The 25,319-nt window shown below is 34.0% G+C and overlaps 2 protein-coding genes across 3 annotated transcripts in view; one reads left to right on the top strand and one right to left on the bottom strand.

Moving 5' to 3' along the window:
* LOC113522870 (inactive ubiquitin carboxyl-terminal hydrolase MINDY-4B) overlaps positions 1-25,319 on the bottom strand; it is a 155,049-nt gene that overhangs the window by 52,017 nt on the left and 77,713 nt on the right. The window lies entirely within an intron of this gene.
* On the top strand, positions 1,226-23,814 carry LOC113523088 (uncharacterized). The gene is made up of 15 exons (XM_052899619.1): positions 1,226-1,455; positions 5,340-5,467; positions 6,067-6,194; positions 7,175-7,292; positions 8,277-8,444; positions 9,382-9,499; positions 10,076-10,216; positions 10,943-11,023; positions 12,082-12,217; positions 12,496-12,608; positions 19,824-19,946; positions 20,730-20,903; positions 21,307-21,465; positions 22,523-22,612; positions 23,096-23,814. The coding sequence occupies exons 1-15, from the start codon at positions 1,306-1,308 to the stop codon at positions 23,246-23,248; spliced, it is 1,980 nt and encodes a 659-aa protein (XP_052755579.1). The 5' UTR covers positions 1,226-1,305; the 3' UTR covers positions 23,249-23,814.

Below are 25,319 nucleotides of genomic sequence, written 5' to 3'. Positions count from 1 at the left end.
AAATTAAATACTTATAATTTTTGCTTTCAACATTTGCACGCTTGACCTAAGTAGATTTTGTAAGGTACTTTTAATTTATAAAATCAAATATGGTACATTATACCCGAAATCGTAGCAAATAAAATTATTATAAGTCTAAAACAAGAAAGGTATGTTAGCTATTCTAACTAGAATAGGCGTGTGTTAAAGAAGCCGGATTCTATGAAACCTCACTGATTATTGTACGATTTCAGGAAACATATATATTTCCTACATACATACAATACATAATACATGTTTCCTAGTTATGTATAATACAAATATTAATTACTTTTATCGATTTGAATATTCACAACAAGAAGATACCTTGAACTGTGGTTTGGTTTAATTACAAACGGAGAGCTAAGGATTAGTGTTTACAATTTATTACCGCGTCATTAGACGGCCGATTCAGCCCTTGAGGCCAGGAACTTCACTTGTTATCTATTGTTAGATACGATCTCTATTAACATAGGTATTATACGGGCAATATTATCTGTGGATAACCCGCCTGATAGAGGTTACCAGAGATTGCCTTTACTCGAAATTCTCGAGAAGAAGGGTATTGTTTCATTCGTACTTCAATCACGTTGTTTTTTTACTATTAAGTAGATGTTCTTGTATGATTATGTTCGATACGATCAGCCAATTGATCATTTTTCTTATAGGACCTGCAACACCAGTGTCATTGCAGGTGTACTCTTGGTTTTTGTAAACGATTATTTATTTATTTATTTTATACTTTATTCCACCATTTATAAAATAGTAAATAATTTAGTCAAGTTCATTTTAATGAGACGTGATAGAAAAGGAAAAATAGATCTTATCGCTAAGCAATCTCATCCAGACTTTGAAAGAAAGAAAAGAAAAAAGACATATATATATATATATATATATATATATATATATATATATAAACAAATATATACATACTTAAAAGCACACATACAACAGGAGAGAATGAAAATGGTAGATGAAGAAAACATGCTCTTTTCTTAAACGTTATGATGATGTATCGCTTCGGAAATACAGCTGCTAGAAAAAGATTCCAAAGCGTGGTTGTACGTGGAAGAAATAAATCAATCTAAACAATATTTAGTCAACCTATCAGTTAAATAAAAAAAATAATTCCATCAACAATGAATTTATCTGAGTTTTTTGCTGTCTATGGATTACTGTGTAGTTCTGTTAATAGAAATGTCACTTTTTAAATGCTATGTTGCATTTCTGACTCGTCTGTAAATTTTTATTTTATATTTTTTATATTATCTATATAAATTGTCCAAAATGGAGGAAACCTTGGGGTACAATGATAATGAGAGAATGACGGCGACACCTCAATGGCAAATGGGTGGAACGAGTGCTCTGTCTTTTGAAACAAAAGGTTCCACGATATATCTTCAATCACAAAAGAATAATTTGCATCTGGTACAGAAGGTAATAATTTGGTTTATATTTATGAATTAATAATTGCTAATGCCGTGTGGTCCCGGCGTAGAATAGGCCACGGGACACAGTAATATTGTAATAATCGACTAAGAGAGGGCGAGGAATGGGCAGCAACATCCTTAAACGTCTCTAAAGCCTAACTGCGGTTGTCAACCCGTCTACCAAGTGTGACAACTGCTGGCAAAAACCCCCCAAGGAGAAGGATTATGTTCAGTAGTGGACAGTTAAAGGCGGATATGATGAATTGCTAATGGGGAAGTTGCCAGTAGTTGCCACGCTTGGCTGGAAGATTAGCAACCGCAGTTAGGCTTTGGTGGTGATCTAAGAGCGACGCTGATGCCTATCCTTCGACCTTTAATTTTCCTTGGTCACCTTTTACGGCACCCACGGGAAAGGACGGGGTGTTCTATTCTATGCCGGGACCACACGGCCACAGAAATCTGGAAATATAGTAATTTAAACTATATATAGTAACATAAACTAAAAACAGTCATACTTATCTACAGAGGGACAGAAACATAAATTATACAATTCGCACTATATAAGCTGGCTTCTTTGAATACACCCACTTTGAATATTCACGCATTTGACGAGAAACTAAATGCTAATGACTGATGAATAGTAAAGAACTAACCAGCAGCATTGCACGTAGACAGTGAGCCGTGTCCCTTTACACTGTTTATGCGACTCACATTTTCTTTTATGCCACTGAGGTGGTAAACAAGCGTACGGTCCACCTGATGGTAAGCGGTTACCGTAGCCTATAAACGTCTGCAATACCAGGGGTATTACGCGCGCATTGCCGACCCTGAAAAGTCTCTTTACCACCCTTTTGAAGACTCCCATGCTGTAGTCTTTTGGGAAAACCTCGGCAGGGAGCTCATTTTATAACCTGAGTGTTCGTGGGAGAAAACATCTCTGGCATCATCTTATTTTATTTGTCTAATAAAATTATACTTTTTATATGATAAAACTAGCTGGTGTCTCTACATAAGGAAATTTAGAGAATTTGATATAAGAGATTTTAATAAGAGAAATGCTGTAAAATCCCCGTATAGAATGGATCGTCCGTTCCTTTGCTGCAGGTGTCGTCAGAGGCGACTAAGGGAACTGAATGGTCATAGGAACGTCCCACTTAAAATACCCGCAAATCCTAATCGCGGTTGCCAATTTTTTTTTATACAACTTAGAATGGCAAACAAGCTGACGGTCCACCTGATGGAAAGTGGTAACCGTCGCCTATAGACATGAGCAGTACCATGGACATAACAGAGTATACTGTTTCGCCCATGATACCCCCCATGCGTTGCCATTCCTGACGTCTCAGGTGTTATTCCTCTGTACCCAGTAAATTCACGCCATATTCCACCCTTCAAACCGAAACACAGCCATGCAAACACAGCTGCTTCACGGTTGAAACCTGTTGAAACATTGAAACTTGAAATCTGCCTGTCAAGTATAGCAACTTCTAATAAAACCCCCCAATAGACAGAGATCTATGTTAAGCATTGGGCAGTTAACGGCCGATGTGATAAATAAGAGCAATTCAATCTGAAACAATATCTTTTTTATAAATTTTACATCTCTGTTTCTTTGTACGTTTGTCTCGAGATTATGCAAAAACTACTTACAGCAAAATGGATTTAGTTTTCACAGTTGTATTTTTCGAAGATTAAATTTAAAATCTTCTTATCTTAATACGCCATATAGAAGAAATCTATTTATTTTTTAGTTTTTGAAATCTATGTGTAAAAAGAAATGGACAAAAAGATGATTATCTTTTGTTACCTTATAACTCCATCATACTAACTTAATATTTAGAAAATTTCTTATCTTATTCCAAAAGAATACGCTTTGAAATCAGTTTTATAGAAATTTTATTAAAATCAATTCAGTAGTTTAATATTTAAATGAAAATAATTTGTTTTAATAGGATCGAAGTTTTTTTTTTCTTATTTGCCATAAAAGCCTAAATTATATTATAATAATGTAATATACACGCCTAGCTTAGCTAAAACAGTAATTCTATTACAAAAGAATAGGCTAAAAAAAACACTAGTGAAACGGAGGCTGCCACCACCCACACTGAGATGTACGCACTTCCTACACAGTTTCTATGTAAACACGAAAGAAAATGTATTTAAGTACGTGTACATGAATAAAAAATAAGTGAAAACCGACTTCTGTATACGTAAATCACAATCGTGTCACTCAAATTTGAGTTGAATAAGCGACAAATGACACTTTTTCTCAGAAATAATATGGCACAGCATGAATTTTTCCCGCTCTTTTGATATCTGTATTCTTTTTTCAAAAATTCGAACACGTGATAAATTAACGTTATTGTCACACTTAATAATCTCTCAATTGTTTTTCTTCTATTGTAGGAAAAATTAAAGAAAAATCTCAATTGTGTTTAAATAAATTTAATGGATGGAATTCTATTTCGTGCCAATGAAAATAACGAACAATTGACGGTTTTGTTCCACAGAGAATGATTTTAAATTTCATTAAAATTTATATGAAATTTAAATACAAAAGGAAACCCTTTCAATTGAAAGGAAAATTATTTGAAATAAGGTCTAAAGGTGCAAAGGTTATTAATTATAATTTTTACACAAAATATTATTTCGAAAATTCTATTAAAAATTGTGTTCAGAATTCAGTCCCTGTAGAGCAGTGAATATTTTTTTAGTACAGGGTCAAATGAGTTAACAAGTAACTAATACTGCAACACTAAAGGAATTGCATGTATGTTGCACGTCTTTTCAAAAAGAAAACAATTTTCTTAAAGGAATTTGCAAGTCGTCTATGTAGGTCGTTAGTTCTACTCAAATTAAACTATTTCTGCTGCTAAGCAGTTTACTTTCTGTATTCTGGTTTGGATAGGAATATAAAAATGAAATTACTAGGTACCTGGAGCTGTATCTTAAAAAAATTTATGGCCAAATCAACAATGCGAGTGATGTCTCTCGTGTTGCAAGCATTTTTGATACTTTTGACGTCATTGCGTATGTTTAAAATCACTATAATGTTTAAAACTGGTGATGGCATGGTGGGTCGACTCGTTAGGTCTATATATGGTTACCAGTAGTTCCCTTTTTAGGAAGCAGATTGGAAACCGCAGTTAGACTTTCATGATATTAGATATAAGAGGGACGCCGCTGTACACTATTTAACTATTAAAGTTCAAATAGATCATGTTCTATTCGAGCCAGGTTTCAAGTCCCTGAAACAGGTATGCAAGTATCAGATATGTGAGGCGTTTGACACTCAATAGTAATTATACTAAGTGCTACATAATCACACCAGTATGACCTCAAACTGGATTCTCTACGTTGTAAGAAATCAAGCAATGAACATCTGTTAGCATACTCAAGACATCCTGACTGGAAATAATTTGGAATAGTTCTTTCCTGAAATTGGTTTCGATCGGGAATCGAGCCTATGATTTCATTTACGCAAAGTCTTAAGAGAAATTTTGCGTAAATACTCTACGTTTTCTACCGCTTGTACAACAGACTGTTCAAAGATATTGTGCAATATGTAATCCACGGCCACTTGCTAATATCGTATTGCTCGCCATCGACAAGGAGTTTAATGCCATACCTTGGTAGAGCCTGAATATACGCATAAAGCGCGGTTACAGAGAGGTTACAGAGGCAGACTATAGCATGAAGTTCTTCAAAAAAGGTGTAAAGAGGTTTCTTCAGGGTTGGCAACGCGCGCGTTATGTCCTTGATGTTGTAAGCGTCCATATGCTACGGTAATCGTTTACCATCAAATGGACTTTATACTTATTTGACACCTCAATGGTATAACAAAAAAATTTTATATAGATATATTTTATTATCTTAATACAAATTTTACAGAAACAAACCCCCTCAAACCGTCCAACTATACCAGCGACACGACCGCAGAAGCTAGCCTACTATCGCTGTCAAGTGACGTCGCCGTCCAAAACGCAGATCATTTGTATGCAACATGTGCGATTCAACAGGTCCTTTTATAAAACTAGCTTTTTGGCCGCGACTTTGTTTGCGTGACCGACCAATTCATAGTGTTTGTTTATTCCTCTTCTCAACGATTATGTGCTTACATACAGAGCTTTTATAAATTATTAATTTTAATTTACAGTTATCTTTGGTATTACTTTTTTTTTTTACAACTTAGAATGGCAAACAAGCTGACGGCCCACCTGATGAAAAGTGGTAACTGTCGCCTATAGACATGAGCAGTACCAAAGACATAACAGAGTATACTATTTCGCCCATGATACCCCCCATGTGTTGCCATTCCTGAGGACTCAGGTGTTATTCCTCTGTGCCCAGTAAATTCACGCCATATCCCACCCTTCAAACCGAAACACAGCCATGCAAACACAACTGCTTCATGGTTGAAACACAAATGGGACAGAGGTACCCAAGCAATCGACTTTTGTACTTACATATTCTATGATTGCTATATTTCAAAATATTAGTAGATTCTGCCTAATTCTGCCCATTCGTGAAAAGAGTCCATTTGTAATGGAGGCCCCTAGCCTATTAGCCTATGTATCCTATAATTTAATGCAATGCTTCTGAAAATATTAATTTACAGGTTTCTTTGGTATTACATATTTAATTTATTCTTCAAGAGCCTACCGCACACATACGTATACATTTTCCTGGCTTCCTACGCCGCCGAAGAACATTTCTTTTTGCCTAAAATGGTGCCTGTATGTTGGGGTAAGTCATTTTAATAAATGCCATCTTTACATTTATAAACTGTTGTCTATAAAGTGTTTATAAATTTATAAATTTTTATTTTTATTTTATATATCAAATGTTGTTGTTGTTGAAACAAACTCATTTTTATATTTGTAATGTTGGTAAAGACTGCCTACTAGATATTTAAACTTATGTTACAATAGATTTGAAGTAAGTATATAAAAATAAAGCAAGATTTGCCATTATTTTCCCCGAGTTCAATCAGTATACATAAAATGTATTTCTATATGATTTGTTGTTGTTTTAAAAGGGACGCTGCTGCCCATTGCTCGACCATCAGCTCCCTTAGTCGCCTCTCACGGCTCCCAAAGGATAGAGTGGCCTATTCTAGGCCTGGATCTGTACAATTACATGATAATTATGTTTTCGGTCAAAAATAAGATTTTTCTACATTTATAAAGTACGATTTCTACTCAAACGAAGTTATGGATAAAAGCTAGTTATTTATAAAAGTGTATGTTATCAGACATCAAATTATAAAATACTTGAAACGACAAAGTTGCTCTATGAGTCCTTCCACGAGTTTGGAGGCCATCATTAATGTAGTTCGAAAATATTTCAATTTAAAATCAGTAATGGTAACGAAAAAGAAAAGTATTACAAATCGATCTCAAATTTACCTGTAACTTGATCCGCGTGACCGGAATATATTTATTAACAGGAATAAAAAGTGTATGGGATGGAAAAGGATATATATTATAATGCAATCTGCTATTGGTGTTCCTATGAATAAATAAATAAATGCCTCTAAGTGGAAAGTATCACCCCTTAACAGGTAACTATGAAAAAAGCATAGTACAAGTACTAGTACAAGTACTAGTACAAGAGTAACTCAAGCTATCTGTATAACATGGTTATATCTAGTTATATCCTCTTCTTATGGGACAGACTCCATGTCAAGCTGTAGGGCATTAATGGTTTATTATGGACGGTTCCAGGTCTCAACATTGTTTACATCATAACTGCGATAATGGAAATCTTTTGTTACATCGACAATGCTATATTTCTATTGGACTATGCTATATGTGGAATACTGTATAAGAATCCATGGAACAGGTAATAATAGTAAAAATGTATTAATAATTTATTTATTTCTATAGTTTAAAATAATATATTTATATATTTCCACACAATTTTAATTAAACTATAGAATAAATGTTATCAAATAATAGTTGAATCTACAGCATCCAAACTAGAATACAATAATTTTCTATGTTAGGTAGTGACACTCATTCTCACAAGTTAATAATAAAGATTTCATCATCATCATTTCAGCCATTATTCGTCCACTGCTCAACATAGGTTTCCCCCATAGACTGCCATAAAGAACGGTGCTGAGCCACTTGCATCCACTGACTCCCTGCAATGCATTTCAGGTCGTCACTCCATTTAGTGGAGGTCTGTGTGTGTGTGTGTGTGTGTGTGTGTGTGTGTGTGTGTGTGTGTGTGTGTGAGTACGTGCGTGCATGCGTGTGTGTATGTGCATGTGTGTGCGAGCATGAAAGTGTGCATGTGTAGTATCAAAGTTCAATCTTGAAAATGATAAACAATTTGATCACATATGCATTGGCTCCCAGTGAAAAAAATAACGCTTCTCCTCACAGTGAATCATGTTGCCTTCCAAACAAACAGCAAATACGACAGCTTATTTCCACACCCACCTCATGAAAAGTAGTCCGTTGCATAAAGACATGGACATCGTAGAATATACTGTGACACCAATGCTATTAATAGTCTCAAGCTTCGCCATTTCTGAGGTTTATGGTATTGAACATCTGTACCTTGTAATTCCATTGCTTTATACAGTCTTTCAAACCGAAACACAGCTGTATAGCTGTGTTTCGGTTTGAAAGACTCGCAGTAGCTTATACAATTTTTTAACCAACTTTAAAAAGAAAGATGTTGATGATAGCAATTTATATATTTTTATTACATAATTATACTATACTATATAATATACGAAGTAACCCTCGTGGAATTATCATTCAGAAACGATTTTAATTCTTATTTTTTTTAAGTAAAAAATCCGTTTTATTACAGATGTGACAAAAAATCTACTTATATAGAAAATCTTAATATTACAGTCAATTGTTACGTATTGGAAGAGTTTTCTAAAAAATTCGAGAGCAATTCAACGGTATTTCGTTCCACCTTCTATGCTACAGCTGACGAAGAATATTTTCAACTTGCATCTATAGATTATTTTAAGTTAGTATAATAATAATACTCGGCCCGTAAGTAATACGCTATAGCGTATATAGTAATAATATAATAATAATAAACTCTTTATTGTGCACATCATCATCATCAAAGGCGGCCTTATCACTAAAAGCAATCTCTTACAGACAACCTGGCAACCTGGCATTTATAATATTTATTTTAAGTTAATATCCTTATTTATCATCATCATCATAATCATTTCTGTCATTAACCGTCCACTGCTGAACATAAGCCTACCCCATAAGGGGAGTTTTGCCAATAGTTGCGACGCTTGGCTGGCGAGTTGGCAACCGCAGTTTGGCTTCAATGTTTTAAGAGCAACACTACTTACCTATCTCTCGGACTACCTTAGTCGCCACTTACGAAACCGCAGAAAAGAACGGGATGGCCTATTCTATGCCGAGACCGGTCATCCTTATCTATATGAATAAATACTGAATCTATTAACAGGGATTTCATTCTTACACGTAAAAACATAAATGGCCGCGTAAAGTGCTGTTTCGGAGGAATCTCCTACCGCGGACGCTCAACCTGTAGATTGGGTAATTGTGTGTGTGCATGTATTGTGTAAACCTCCTGAGGTTTTCTCTAAAGACTACAGTATAGGGTTCTTCAAAAAGGGCGTATTAAGGTATCTTCTATAAGATATTATTATTACTTATTATGATATATATAAGCGCACATGATGCTATGTGACTCACACATGACATTGTGTGAGTGAACGTGAGTGTGTGTGTGTGCACGCGCACACAAGACACTTACACGACGGCTGTGACACAAGCGCGACTAGATGTGACGCGAGCGCGACTAGATGTACGCCTGGGTCCGCTGAACACGACCTGGCCTGTGGGTGCTCGTGGCAGTAGTACCGGTAGTTATTAAATTAAAATTTTAAATATTAATAAAGGTTAAAATTTATTTTCAGACGACGTATAGCAATTATTGATAATTGGAACTATTCCTATATGAATTTGTACTTTATTTTTATGTGGCTTTTGGTAGCAATATCTTATAAAGCGTTATTCAAAAAATACATTTGGGTGGTAAGTTTCCATATGTCGCTAATACTTAATATAATAATTTTTTTATATATTACAGGAGTCAAACGAGCTTTCCTGTGTTTCGGTTTAAACGGTGAGATATGGCAATGAATTTACAGGGTACGGAGAACACCATAGGCCTTAGGAATGACAATGCCAAGAGGCACTACGAGTATTTGACATGTCTATGATGCCATTTATGTTTGTAGGCGACGGTTGCCATTTTCTACCAGGTGCAGCAGCTTGTTTGCCATAATAATAAACATTAAATAATTAAAAATTATATTTAAAAAAAAAAAACTTTAATTGTGATAAAATCAGTTATTTTGATTTTTAAATACTAATTTTAATAAAATTTCTTTGGAACTAATCTGAATAGATTATTATTTCTTTTATTTTTATTTTCTTTTTTATAGACATTATTTGTTTAAAATTAATATACACACATATATATTTTTTCAATAAGATTTTTTTTTTATTTTCAAATCGGTTTAGAATTTAAGGTAACAAACATAAAAAAAAGTATAACAGAGTTGAGTACCTCCCTTCTTGTTGAAGTCTCTCGAAAATCAATTTCAGCACTTGTACAGAGTTCAATTGGCACTGAATATAATGTACATGGCCGTTTTCGTGCATCTCGTCTTGGACTCCTTCTTAGGACATTTGGATAGACGGCCAGAAATAACCAGTACTGTCGACGAGCTGACTCAAAAAATGTGGGCAAGTATTATTCCTATTATTTATTCGTCTATACTAATATTATAGACGGGACCAAGGCGAATATACCGATTGTCCTTCACGCGGTTTTCCCTGGAAACTGTCGTGATTAATTCTTGTCGAATTCGTCAGATGGTTCATCCATCTGACCTGCTTTCATCCTTACTTATCATTTCCTGCTGCCACTGCCACATATGTTTTTTTTTAAATGGGTGAATTGGAACGGTAACTCCGCTTAAGTTATCGGTTTATATTGGTAGTGCACCAGTGAGAGATGATAGGTGAGAATAAAAGCAGGTCAGTTAGCCCATCGTGAGGAATCTCACAAGAATTGACTATGATGATATCCAGGAGAAACTGCGTAAAGATCGACCTCTTAGGGTATATTGCTAACAATAGGGCTGTTAGACCGTGTTACTAACAATCCCTTTCCCCTTGTACAGATGGGGTTACTATACCGTAATTTTAGACACCAAAGGGTGATACCGTATCACCCTTTGGTGTCTAAAATTACGGCTTAACCAATCACTTTGAAATTTCATTTACTATATGGATTGAAGAAGACATAGGCTACGTTTTATTCCAGCCAGTGAACATAATGTCCCAGTCACACAGATGAAGTCGCGGGTAAAAGCTAGTATCAAACGAAAAAAAAGTTTCACTGTTAGCTTTTTTCTCCCTATATTTGAGTTTACTTCGTTTTATTTAATTTCTCATCATTATTTTTAGAAAGCCGATGTTGATATGCTAGCAGAGTCTATGACTACGCCTCCTGTCGTTCATATCTTGACAGCTAGAAGTGTTGACGAGGTAAATGGAGAAGTGTGTAATAAATTAGAAGGATGTTAAATGTTATAATAGGATACCGAAGGATATTTTGAATCTATATATCTAGATATACTTTCAAATCGGTCTCATAGTATTATTATCAAATTCGGTTAAATAGGTTAGATTTTAGATCAAAATAACAAGTTTTGATGTAACTGAAGTCGATTGTTTGTGGGACACAATCTTTAATAATTTTGAAGCGAATTGAAAATTAATAACCTGAATATACCTCCCCTGTAGGGAAGGTATTGCTAATAGTTGCCACGCTTAGCAGGCTGGTTGGCAACAACAGTAAGGCTTTAGTGATGTTTTAAGAGTCTGTCCCCTCTTCCATTAAATATGCCAATAGAATATCCAAAGTCATAGACATGCTAAATCATTTATTTATTTATTTATTTATTCTGTATTGCACAATAAAATTTTGTACAAATGGCGAGCTTAATGCCATATGGCATTCTCTACCAGCTAACCATTGGGTAAAAATAGAAAGCGTACGAAGGGCAGATGTGGTGAAAAATATGTGACAATTATAGTAACACATTAAGGCAATACACAATATAAATATAATATACACATAAGAAATGCACATATAATACATAAACATTACTTTTAATATATATGGATAAACTAATACATATGAAATATATACATACATATACATAAATTAAAATAACGATAAGCATTATGAGATATAATAACTATTGAGTGACCTGTAACTAGAACTGGTTTTGTTGACTCAACAAATAATTAAAAAGTCTTCTTTTAAAAATTTCTTTACTTGATGCTCTGCGTAGATCTACAGGGGTTTTATTCCAAAGCCAATCATTCCTCATACTTTAGAATTTTCGAGGAATAAATTGCCACATTCCTACATGTGAAGTGTATTTTTAATTGAGACACAAACTGTTTGGTGTTGGCAAGATTCGAACCTTACGACCTTTTGTTTAAATTACCATTAAGCCACGATACTCCCTCCTCGTAGGGTTTGACCCTAATATTGTCTATGTCAGTAGATAAAATACAATGTTCTTAATTTTCAGATCGAACCAAGTCGAGACAGCGCAGTGATTTTAATGTCGAACGCCATATATTTTATATTTAGAGGATTACTGTCTTACAAGAAAAAAAAATACTGCGAAGCGTTGACAGGAGCTCCTATATATCTAACTGATTTTAGTAAGTTTTCGCTCATTTTTCATCGTAATAACATTAATAAGTAATTTAAAAAGTTCAAAGTAAAAAGCCAAAAAAGAAGGAGAAGACCAAGAAATAACTACATGGGTTGTTCCATAAAGGAAATACTGTGAGTTATAGCAAAGAACAACAAGTTTAGAACAACAAGAATCTATGTCCAAATTTGTTACTCAAACCGGAAATTGTATTGTAAAATCTTTATTGTACATAATTCATACTGAATACGTTAAATATTGCATTTACTATTTTTTTTTTTTCAGACCAACATTCCTTTTTATACTTCTGGCCAATGTATTTCTCGAGTTTCTACTTGGGGAATATTTATACGAATGTGTTTTTCCTTCTTAACTTTTTAGTGGAAACATTCGTTGTGGTGAGTGATCTATTTATGTTCTTCTACGTCTTAAAGGTTATATATAATTAATGGAAGTTGTCATTGTACCACATATTAAAAAGAAAATAAAAATACTAGGACTAAAGAAAAAAAATTTGAAGAGAAATAATATATTTATATTTTATGTTATTTAGGAGACAAACAATTTCTTATTACACTTAGTATATATACATATAGATAGCAAACAAATTGGCGTAATTTCTACAAGTAAAAAAACATATTTAACATTGAATAGACAGAAATGCCAAATACCCGCCACAAATTAAAATTCCATCACAACCATCTGGATGAGTGGCGGTCCTCCGCCGTTGCATTTTTCAGGGCACTATTCACCACGCACAATCACTATTTAGAATCAAGTTCCAGCAGTAGTATTTCCGAACCGACACGACATTATAACTTTCAAGAAAAGAGCGTATTCCTTTTTAAAAGGCTGGCAGCATCCCTGCAATGCCGCTGGTGTTGTGGGTGATCATGGGCGGCGGTAGTCACTTACCATCAGGTGAGCCGCATGCTCGTTTACCCCCTGTGTTGTAAAATAAAAATATCCACTCAATATTATTATATGTATTTCAATAAAACTTAATAAAAAAATATGACATTATATAAATTTTGTTGAAATTAGTACTGAAACGATATTTAAAAATGTATACAATAATAAATCGAAATATTCAATTAAATATTTTTCTTTTCAACCAACTTCAAAAAGAAGGTGTTTCTCAATTTGGTTGTATTTTTTTTCTATTTGTTACATTATAACTCCATCAGTTGTTAACCGATTTGGAAAATTCTTTCTTTTTATCTGATAGGATGTACTTACGTATGTAGTTTGGTCAAACAGAAATTTTAATAAAATCGATTCAATAGATTAATTTTTAAATCAAAATAACTGGTTTTATCACAACTGTAGTTTTTTTGTTTTGTTTTTGTGGGACATCGTAATCGTTAATTTACCGGAGGGAGAATTTGTACAAAAGTCGTTTGCTTAGGTACCTCTGTCCCATACGTGTTTCAACCGTGAAGCAGTTGTGTCTGCATGGCTGTGTTTCGGTTTGAAGGATGGGCTATGGCGTGAATTTGCAGGGTACAGAGGAATAACATCTGAGTCCTCAGGAATATTATATCTTAGGTATATATTTATATAAAACAGAGAATTATTTTCACAGTCAACGCCAATGTCTACCATAACATTAATATTCCATTATGTTTAACTTGAATTGATGTAGGTAGGTAGTAAACTACTGATATAAACCCTACCTACGTTACTTTATGGATTTACTGCCTTATTTATAAAAACGTCAAATCTCTAATAAAACTATTTTAGCTGTTGAACTATTTTGTCTCTTTCTCTGGTTCTAAATTCCTATATAATAAATAAAAATAAATAAAAAAATGTATTTTTTTGTTTATTTTATATTAACATTTTTATATAATATAGTTTATTCAGAAGAAAGGTTATTGAATAGCAACCTCGTACTGGCCATCGCAGTGTAGGATGACTCCCCCACTAGATGGAGTGACGACCTTAAATGCATTGCAGAGAGTCAGTGATTTTTTTTTATACAACTTAGAATGGCTAACAAGCTGATGGCCCACCTGATGGAAAGTGGTAACCGTCGCCTACAGACATGAACAGTACCATGGACATAACAGAGTATTCTGTTTCGCCCATGATACCCCCCCATGCGTTGCCATTCCTGAGGACTCAGGTGTTATTACTCTGTACCCTGTAAATTCACGCCATATCCCACCCTTCAAACCGAAACACAGCCATGCAAACACAACTGCTTCACGGTAGAAACACGGATGGATACAGGTAGCTCGAAACCGTTTCTTATGGCAGTTGTGATGGTCCCCCCCCTTTGCACCCCTTATAATAACTACCCTCTAAACTAAGCTACACATGGAAAAGCTACAAAGCCTAAGAAAAGCCTACGAAGGCTTAACCTAATGAAATCTATGAAAATCTAATGAAAATTCACCCTAAAGAATGGGCTAACACCCTCAATATAACCCCATACCTATATTGCCTTATACACCCCAAATATCCTATGAATCATATAAACCCTTAAAATAAAACATAATATTGAACAGATCTTTAGTAGAACACTTGATCATCTGGCCAGATAAATAAATGTGTGATCGTCTAGTAATGTAGGACCCGTTGTGTGTGTAATAACCAAAAGGTTCTTTAATTGGTATATGATAGGAGTTAAATAATGAAGATGATTGATAAATATTTAAGGATTAAGAATGATTAATGAATTATACTCATAATTCATGTAAGTGGAAGTTATGTTAATTTAATAGTAAATTACAGAATAACTGTAATAATAAAAAAATGGGGGAGCGGTCGGGCCCCTCACACGCCCGGACCAGTGGAAGACTTTCCAACTATCTATAACTCTTCCTCCTAAAAGGTAGGGAAGGGTATTACTATTTATTAATGCACTCTGATGGTAATAAGGGAATGAGTATTCTCAGTTCCAAACCAAACATAAGTACATTTAATTCAACATTACAGTGGCTCCACCAGCCCCACGATGCTTCCAGTATAAATTAGTGTTTGCCAGAGGCAAACAGATCAGAACTGAAATCCCAGGATCACTCCGACACGAGAGCTTACTCATGGGCGATGACCCTTTCAGTCCTATATGGCGACATAGAGATCACCCACTAACAGTACGAAACTGTTTCCCAGCGTCACCCTGTTACGAGCTTACTCAATGGGGGTTTCCCTTCGGCTCCACAAGAGATCAGACCAAGAAGCGAGATCACCCAGACACCAGAACCTACTTTGTTGGGACATAACCCTTCGGCCCTATAATGTGACATTAGAGATCACCTGTGAAGACAGTCCGATAGAGATGAAGATTTGTGTGATAGGGGATACCTTCCACACCCTGGAATTGGCCAAGCCATATAATGTTGATAATTGCTATATCATAACATAGCATTGTCAATTTAATATTATTTACTTAATACCAAGAATACTCAAGGTTCAAGTTAACTCTGTTGATTAGGCCGGAGCCTAAGAACGAGTAGTCCAACCCATAGGTCGAGAGCTACTAAAAGTAATGAGTGCTATTGAATGAACTATAAGTCCAGTCAATTATATATAATATTATTGTTGATTAACCACATTGTGAATTAACCAATTATTTATTCAGAGAGATATATCTAAAGGAACTATAAGTCCTTTAAAAGACACTGATTAATCACAAGTTAACAACGTCTCGTGAAATAACCAGTTGGGTTTTCTATAAGTTTGAGGACACTAAGTCCAACAAGCTATTATTGTGTTGAGAGTAATAGAGATCTTTTGTAATATTTGTAGAGGTTTGATTAATCACATTGTGAAATAATCAGATTAAATAATTATGTAGCTTTATAGAGAGGACTATAAGTCCTAATTGGTTGTTGCCATAAGTACTGATAAATTACACATTAAAGTGCCAGGTCAATTATTATATAATATATAGGTATATAGGAAGGACAATAAGTCCTATTTGTGTTTGTTGTAGTAGTAGAGGCAATATATTGCATAATTATAATGTGAAAGATATAGATTAAATATATATTTGTATAGAAAGGACAGTAAGTCCCATACAATTATTGTAGCTGTACTATAGTTATACTATATCTACTTCCTTTTAGTGTCTTAGTAAACCTATTTACTAAGAGGATTTCTCAGATAAACAAGTGTTTTAGTGTTTAAATCATCATGATTAAATCCCTAAGAAATTAGGTCTTTAAATAATTATCATATCATTTAAGTGAAATTTCTCATATAAATAATTCCAATATTTCCCCTACAGTTATTATAAAATAACAGAAAATTATATAAATTTTCTATAGACTTAGATATAGAATCATAACGTGTATAATCTCCTTTTGTTTGACATCTGTCACATTAATGACGTATTGAATGACGTATTGATGTATTGAATTGAATTTTGATTATCTATCACAACTGTCAACGTAACAAATACTAGCAAGTTTGTTTATTTGTATTTGTTTAATATAACTAAATATAAAATCATCATATATCAACCGTAATATACAACTAAATTATCAGTGACATAAATAATCATGGTTTACACCAGAAATAATTAATAGTATCCAGTAATGCTGCAGTTTTATATTCATATCAGTAGCCAAGCTTACTTTCAAATTCAAGAATGAACAGAAGATTAGAAGTTTAACATTCTTATTGCAATTGTACTTGCAATAATATATACATACAGTACTAATTATCAAGAACATTCCTCAAATACATGTGTGGTGAAGATTTCCCAATATGCTATCTATTTGATTCCTAACCTCTAATGTAAATTTATTAAAGAAGTGAATAATCAGTGTTAGTGTTTGCTTTATTAATATTTAAAGTAATTGTCCTAACTTGATATTAATAGGATAATATCTCCTTGGATACAGTCCGACATAAACATATAACTCAATAATGAAATTTATAAAATACTAATATTATATTTTACTACTTGTATATCTCCATTCTATTCCCATAAATATTCAAAATATGTCTATTAAATATAAATCCAATAAAGATTCACTAATTTTAACCCTGTCTGAACTTGTCTAGTCAATATAACATGAACAAACAACACACATACAAATCTTATCGCCAGGACAACTTCCTTTCTAAATATGAGTAAAATACATAACTCATACTTGTCATTTAGTACTAATTTTATACTGTATCTCATACCTAGTTAAGAATAACTATAGTCAGAGAATCCTTTAGTACATTTATTACCATTAGGAAATAAATCCACACCCATAATATCAATATAATTAAATATTATTAAAAGCAGTAATATACAAAGAGTTGTTATTGTCAGCTTGCTCACTACAATAAAATCAATATTAAAGTTTATAATAAATCAAGACAAAATATCTATTTAAACAATACAGGCTTGTTTACCATAAACACCCCACAGTCACATGAATTTATCTAATAACACAATTAATAATGTATTAAAAGTATTACATTCACATAATATTACATGCATCAGTTAAGCTGTTTCTTTGTACATCTGGTGTAAAACAAATCCCCACATGTAATCATGGGTAATTAGAAGTATACAAAAGAATTATTAGTTCAGTCGACCGAGCAATGGTATGAAAACATTTCACCATGGGACGTTAAGCATGCACAGAAATTCCAAACCAACACTGTAATAGTGTAATAAATACAACTATTCCATCATCATCATCGTCTCAACCATCATTAATCCACGACTGAACACAGGCAATTTCCACACACTACCACAAGGAACGGCCCGAGACTCCTGCATCCACTAACTCCCTGATCAACCTATAATAACTTTGCTTGCTTGCCTGACCGTTATCAATAAATAATTTTATATTAAACAATAAGCTGTCTTTATATAGGTGTTATAATAGCTTGATAGTTAATTCCTAAAGTAATCTCCAAATCTAAACAAGTACAACAATTTTGTAATAGTGGAACCTAAGTTTACATCAGCTTCACTGAATCAAAGTGATAAAGTTCTACTAAACAAATGTCTAATTAGAGTTTTGTATATGAATAGAATAACATAGGTATATATCATCATATAGATTATTCATCATCATCGTTATATTGAAGTCAAAATTTTATCAAATGTGATAACATTTAAAGATTAAACGCATTACCTAAGCTTGTATTGACTCTAGTAAATATGTATTTCAATAGTTGGTGGAAATATTAAGTATAGACATTGCCTGCGATCACAGTCAAAAATCTAACTACGCAGTAATAAATGGAACAAGCTCACCGGATTCTCCAGTCTTCCATTGATTAATTTCACACTCTTAATCGATAGTGATACACTAAGGTCTCAAACCCCTTCATCGATCCAGTCCCTCCTAGATCTATATCCCAGTTAGTTTTTTATTTCTATTGCGCAATTCCTAAAACACGACTCCCGCGCCATTTTTTTTTCTTTTTTCTTTTACTGCGCAATTCCTAAAAACCGACTCCCGCGCGCCCGCCGTTCTGCCGTCCCTCCCTTTTTTTTTCTTTTTTTTTTTCTATTCTTTCTCCAATAACGTCACAGATTATGTCACCGAAGGGTAGATATTTCAATAATCAGATTTAGCCTATTATTCGAACTGAACTTTTCTTTAAATTCAATTTAATTATATGTTAACGTATTTTGGTATTTTATATTAAATTGATTATCGAATTTATAAAACTTGAAAGGCTCTCATAAACCTTATTAAACTGTGTTGTATGTATCTTTTTTACACCTGATGATAAAAAGGTAAACTATAATTTGGTTATATATAAAATATAATATATTTTTGTTTAATTTATTTAATTTTCTTGTGACATCCACTACACTTTGGAAACACATCAAAGGAGCCTCCCTTCCGTGTCAATATTTCATATATGGTAACGTCTTCTCTGTACACTATTGTGAACCCCGACTTTAAAGTTTGTTTACATTAAATAGCTCAGCCCTCGCAGCGGTCACCCATAGGAACCCCTGTTTCTTTTATGTACTTATGGTATTAAACCTACTGTACCATAGGCGAACCGTCACACAGTCCATCGGGGAGACATATGTTCGGCAGTGGTCAGATAATGACTGAGATGTTGATGATAATAGTATATTCATCATCATCATCATATCAGCCCTTAAACGGCCACTGCTGAACAAAAGCCTCCTCTTGGAAGGTTTTACCAGTAGTTCCCACGCTTGGCAGGCGGATTGGCAACCGCAGTTTTTTTTTTTGATGAGTGAAAATTTAATAGTAACTCCGCCTGTACTAATGGGATACGCTGGCGAGGCACCAGTGAAAAGTGATTGATGAGAATGAAAATGGGCCAGTAAGCCTATCATGATGAATTCATCAGGAATTAATCGTGATAGTTTCTAGGGGGAACCGCGAGAGGTCGACGTGGTTGGGTGTATCGCTAGCAATGGAATTCTCGGTTTCCATTACTAACAATCCGTTTCCCCTTGGCAACCGCAGTTAGGCTTTGGCTGTTTTAAGAGAGATGCTGCTGCCCATCCCTCGCCCTTCTTTAGTCGCCTCTTACCACACCCATGGGAAAGGAATGGGTGGCCTATTCTATACCGGAACCATATAGCCAGATAGTATATTCAATGTATATTATATATTAAAATAAAAACACTGGGATATAGTATTATTTACTCATTGCAGATTATTACATACGAATGTCTAATAGAAGCGATAGTTTGTGAATGGAAAATGGTCAAAAGAATGCCACTTACATGTACCATTATCGTGGGTGGTATTATACCATATTATTTGTCCACTATTGACGTGAGTATGCAGTTTAAATTTAGAATAAGATTCTTTTTTTTTTTGTTTTGATGGTGATAATGGAATGGTAACTCCGCTTGTGTTAATTGTTTACATTGATGGAGCACCAGTAAGAAGTAATAAGGAATGATAGGTGAAAATGAAGCAGATTAGTTGGCCAATCGTAATGTATTCAATAGTAAATTGATCACGATGGTTTCAAGGGGGAACTGCGTGGAGGTCGACCTTATAGGGTATTTTGCTAGCATCATAATGTACTAATCATCATAGTATGTTTTATTATTATTAGCAAATAAAATCCTTTATTGTTATTTAGATAAAAGTTTATAATTATTGGGATAAATCTATCTATATATGTAAAACCCTGTGCTGTGAGGAACCAGGCAAGGTAATGCGCATCTGGGAGCATTCTCCAAAGTACCCAGATCCGAATAAATTCAGGAAAATTCATTACCTAATACCTCGTTTAGATTATATATATTATATATTATTTGGCCTATATATATATATATATATATATATATATATATATATATATATATATATATATATATATATATATATATATATAAAAGTGGTCGTTTGGGTGTTAAATAACGTTTAAGAAGCGGGAGGGGGTACAGACAAATATTACGACAATATTACTTGGTTGGAGGGAGGGGGGAGGGTAGAAAATATTCAGAAATTGTAAAACATAATACTTGAACGTCCCCTAACTCAAAAATCGTCTAAGTTTTTGTCATTATCAACTGACGCCAATTAATAAATTAAATATGCTTTCAGACTCGTATGATATTTCTCGTATACAGTAAAAGTATAGTAACATTAGCTGAAGTTATTGGTATATATATTTTATATCCCTTGGGAAGATTGGTCGATGACATTACCTTTCATCACGGCGTGGCGCCAAGTAAACTTAGAATTTTAAATCTAAGATTCGTTCCCATATTTTACACGGTAAGTGTTTATTTTAATTTTTTTAATGGATAAAAATATGTTATTTGGGGGAAAGGGATTATTAGTAATAAAATCTAACTGCCCCATTACAAGCAATATACCCTATTAGGTCAACATCCACGTGATTCCCCCCAGAAACCATCGTGGTTAATTCTAGTGCAATTCGCCACGATGGGCTGACTGACCTGTCTTTTCATTCTCACCTATCATCCCTAACTGGTACCCTGCCAGCGTATACCGTTACAGTAATTTTAGTATATATATTTTATAAGTTAAAACAAAACATTTTTTCAGATTTAAGAGAGCAATATGTTGGATTAAAATTTTTCCAAATTATGCTTAAAAATAATCCTTGGATGTGTTCAAAATATATCACACGTTATTCACTAATTCATTTTTACAGATAAAAATTTACACATTGTTCGACGCACTGGAAGAAGTATTGCAACAAATAAAATTTTTTGAAATGTACCCACTAATGAAATGGTCATTTCTTTTAGTCTTAACACCCATATTTTTGGGATTGATTCACGCCATTGTTAAAAATAAAAATGCTGGAAACGTGAGTAGTTAAATTTTCTTTGGTACCTATTTTTTTATTGTATTTCTTTTATTCAACTTAGAATGGCAAACAAGCTGACGGCCCACCTGATGGAAAGTGGTAACCGTCGCCTATAGACATGAGCAGTACTAGACCAAAAGTGATCATTTATGAGACGAGCTGTTATGCTTGTTTATCACCTTTGTGGTATAAAAAAAAAAATAAGCGTGAATAAGTAACAAATATTTTAATATAGGCCGGGTCATTAGGCTCCCTATAATATGGTTGAACACAACCATATTCGTGAACGTGAACGGGTGCTTCTAGTAGGGACTGGTCTGTTTAAGAAAACTGTGATTGATTGTAACGTTGTATCTTTTTTCTTTCTTTTATCAATACGAAGTTTGTGATAGTCATTTTATCAAGTAATTTTTTTTTATTTAACTCTTATTTGAAAAAAGCAATAGCTGTGTGTCTTGCCCGTTCTTCTCATCTGAAATTGCATTCCGAATTGGGCAGTAGATTTTGAAAAATATATATATTCAGAAATACTTACTATTAAGTTTATTGAATAAAAATTAGTTTTATTTATTATTATTTATTTGTCAAATTAATGAAACAATATGAGTACAATATTATTTTTCATTGTTAGTGAGACAAATAAGCAAACGGTCCACCTAATTGAGAAGCGAAAACCGTCACCAATGAACACTTGCAACACGAGAAGAGTTGCCTTTGCGTTACCATCCTTTTAAATTTTAATGTAATAACTACCAGTTTAAGGTAGATGTGATTAGATCAAGAAAGCCTGTCTAGTTTCGGGGCTAATTCGGGACCCTTAATCGTGAGCGGCTATGATACGATCGCAAGTTTGACTGCCTTTTAAATTGTAGGCACATTTTTTTAATGCCCCACATTGTAACTATAGTGTAAGGGGATACTTGCAAAAAGAAGCTATTATAATTTTAAATTATGATACTTTCAATTTCTCTATAAATAGACTGATTAAGGAGAAGGAACTTAATTAGTAGTCGAAAAAAGTTGCTAGTTGTATAAATATCACGTCGATGTTGTACAGGATTGCTGGGCGTTATTCTGTCCGAAGAAAGATTTTGGACCCAGAGACTTTACAGTAAGGCAATGGAGAAAACTGTACGACTCTAGAGAGGTAATTTGATTAAATGCTATATTTAAAAAAAAAAGACATCCAATAGCTTAATACAACGGTATTGGAATACACAGATTGGAATATATAGAATTTCCGTGTTTTGCTCTTTTTAGGGCAAAGCATTAAGCTGAGTTGTGACCATTTTGTGTTACTGTGACACAAGCATGAAGGGAAAAAATTGTTACTAATTTTATGCATTTTGTTTTTATTTTTTTATTTTTTTGTACATGTATCTTTTTTTTTATCTTTTTTCACTGTGCCTTTATGTCTATTATTGTTTGCGTGCTATAAATAATGCAAATAAATTATCTATCTATCTATTTCACATTTATTAAGGATTGGTAAATTGATAGTTTTTAAGTTACTTTCATTAAGAGAATGTTTCAATTCGTGCATACTATATTATTAGATTTATATATTTTTTCTTATTGTTAACTATATATGTATATTAATTAATATTAAACTTATAATATTTATTTCCAGTACGTTGGCTCGCAAGCCGCCAAACTTCTTACTCGGTACATGATGAGCAAAGCCGAGTCCAAAGCATACGAGTTGGATATAAAATACAATCCTAGCAGATATTCCACTTTTGATAGTGCTATTCGGATTGAGAAAGAGAATAAAGAATTTTAAACTTCTATCCATTTTTAAAATAAAATATTATTTTTTGTAATAAAAAATAACATTTTTAGTAATAAATATACTCATTTATTACTTGCTTTACCGGCTCGCCCGGCGGCGCGTACCTATATAATAGTGTTTCGAAGCCTGCACGCTCTATAGCACCTTATCATCTTTGTATTGTCTAATAACAAAAAAGCTGTAAACGTTGTTTATTAGGACATTCTGTAGTAGGTAGGCATATTTAGTATCAGTATTGCACCCGTGCGAAGCTGGGGCGGGTCGCTAGTTTTATTATATTATTAAGATTGATAGAGCTTGTTTATAATTACATCTAAAAATACAATCTGTCACGACTCCTTTTTATCCTCGAAACGTCGCAAAAGGCAACTAAGGAACAAGAAAAATGGCTACAAAAGTGTAAGAACAGGAAAACTCGAAATAAAACACTAAATCAAACCGTCTTGACAGCGTGGTTCTAGTGGACTAATAATATCCGTGCCCAGCTGTGAGACCTTAATGAGTTCTTACAGATATAAGTATAAAATAAAGGTATCATCATATCAGCCTTTAACCCTTCTTTGCATAATATTGAATGCCCAAAAATTATATAAAAGAATAAGAACCGAACCGATACGACGACATAACCTTCAAGAAAAGAGCATATTCCTTTTTAAAAGGCCGGCAGCACACCTGCAATGCCGTAGGTGTTGTGGGTGACCATGGGCGGCGGTAGTCACTTACCATCAGGTGAGCCGCATGCTCGTTTGCCCCCTGTGTTGTAAAAAAAAAAAAAAGTTCACTTTAAGTTCGATCGTATCTGGATACCTTTTTAATGTCCATTGCAGAGAAAAAAAAAACATAGCTGTCAAATTTATTGTTTATCCATTTTTCCTTTAATTTTGAACATGAATTATATCACCTTGATTTATTTCACCAATAAAAAAATCATGCAAAGAAGGATTAACTGACCACTGTTGAAGGTAAGCCTCCCCTTGAGGTGTTTTACTAGTAGTTGCCATGCTTGGCAGGCGGATTAGAAACTGCAGTTAGACTTTAATGATGTTTTAAAAGACGCTCCTGTCTATTCTCTCCCTTAGTCGCCTCTTATGACACCTACAGGAAAGTAAGAGATGGCCTATTCTATGCCGGGACCACACGGCAAGGCAAAACAATATAAGGGTATAATATGTTCTTATAGAATAGAAGGAAAAGCAAGCTGAAGTGGCATTGCGCTAGTCATATAGCTCAAAGAACCGACAACCGATGGGAAGGAAAGGTTCTTGAGTGGCGACCCCGTACGGGCAAACGCAGTGTAGGACCCCTCTACTAGATAAAAAGTAGACAAATGACTGAAATGATAATGTAGTTAATGTAAGATTCAATCTTAGATAATCATTATCATCAACATTACGAATCATCTGTTGCACACTGTACTTCCATTTCACCACAAACTACGATCCTTGCGAGGCAAGTGGCTTCCTGCAATATTTAAACACCGTCTCTCCATTCCGCGCGGGGTGGCTCTAGATTACTCTTGCCGTCACAGAGTCGCCCTACTCGAGTTGCTTTTCTTCTCTACTAGTCCAGCTACACGATTGTCCCATTGCCTTTTCAACTTGTACGTTCTCAGTACTACGTTGGTTCCTGTAGTTTATCTGTAAATATTATAATAATGAACAATTCCACAAAATGTTATTTATTCATTTATTCCGTTAAATCTTTTCTTTAAAACATTATAACTAATTAAACTAAGAAGAATTACGAAAGAGATTTATCGAGCAAGAATGAATGGAGATGTCGGTAGGGGCCGCCCTAGACGGACGTATGTCGACCAAATAGGCGACGCGCTGAAGAAGGGCCAAATTAAAAGTACCCGTAACCGGCGAGCGTGTATGACAAGACTGATGAATATGGAAGAAGCGAAAGAGGTTTGTTTGAATCGAAGCATTTAGCGTTCCATTGTTTCTGCCTACCCTAATGGGAGACAGGCGTGACAGATATGTATGTAATTAAACTAATTAAAACAAAATATCTAAATATAACATTATAATTAGTTCATTTAAATTAAAAAAAATATTTC

This window comes from Galleria mellonella, unplaced genomic scaffold (genome assembly GCF_026898425.1).
Source record: "Galleria mellonella isolate WM207_F2 unplaced genomic scaffold, CSIRO_AGI_GalMel_v1 utg59, whole genome shotgun sequence".
Lineage (NCBI taxonomy): Eukaryota > Metazoa > Arthropoda > Insecta > Lepidoptera > Pyralidae > Galleria > Galleria mellonella.
Note: the sequence above shows the minus strand (reverse complement) of the source record. Positions and strands in the feature narration are given on the sequence as shown.

What these genes read in the sequence shown, in the direction of transcription:
- LOC113523088 (XM_052899619.1), top strand. Translation starts at nt 1,306, where the DNA reads ATGGAGGAAACCTTGGGGTACAATGATAATGAGAGAATGACGGCGACA. An exon ending in CAACATGTGCGATTCAACAG is followed by an intron (nt 5,468 to 6,066) that starts GTCCTTTTATAA and finishes ATTAATTTACAG; the next exon opens with GTTTCTTTGGTATTACATAT. An exon ending in ATTATTTGTCCACTATTGAC is followed by an intron (nt 19,947 to 20,729) that starts GTGAGTATGCAG and finishes ATATGCTTTCAG; the next exon opens with ACTCGTATGATATTTCTCGT.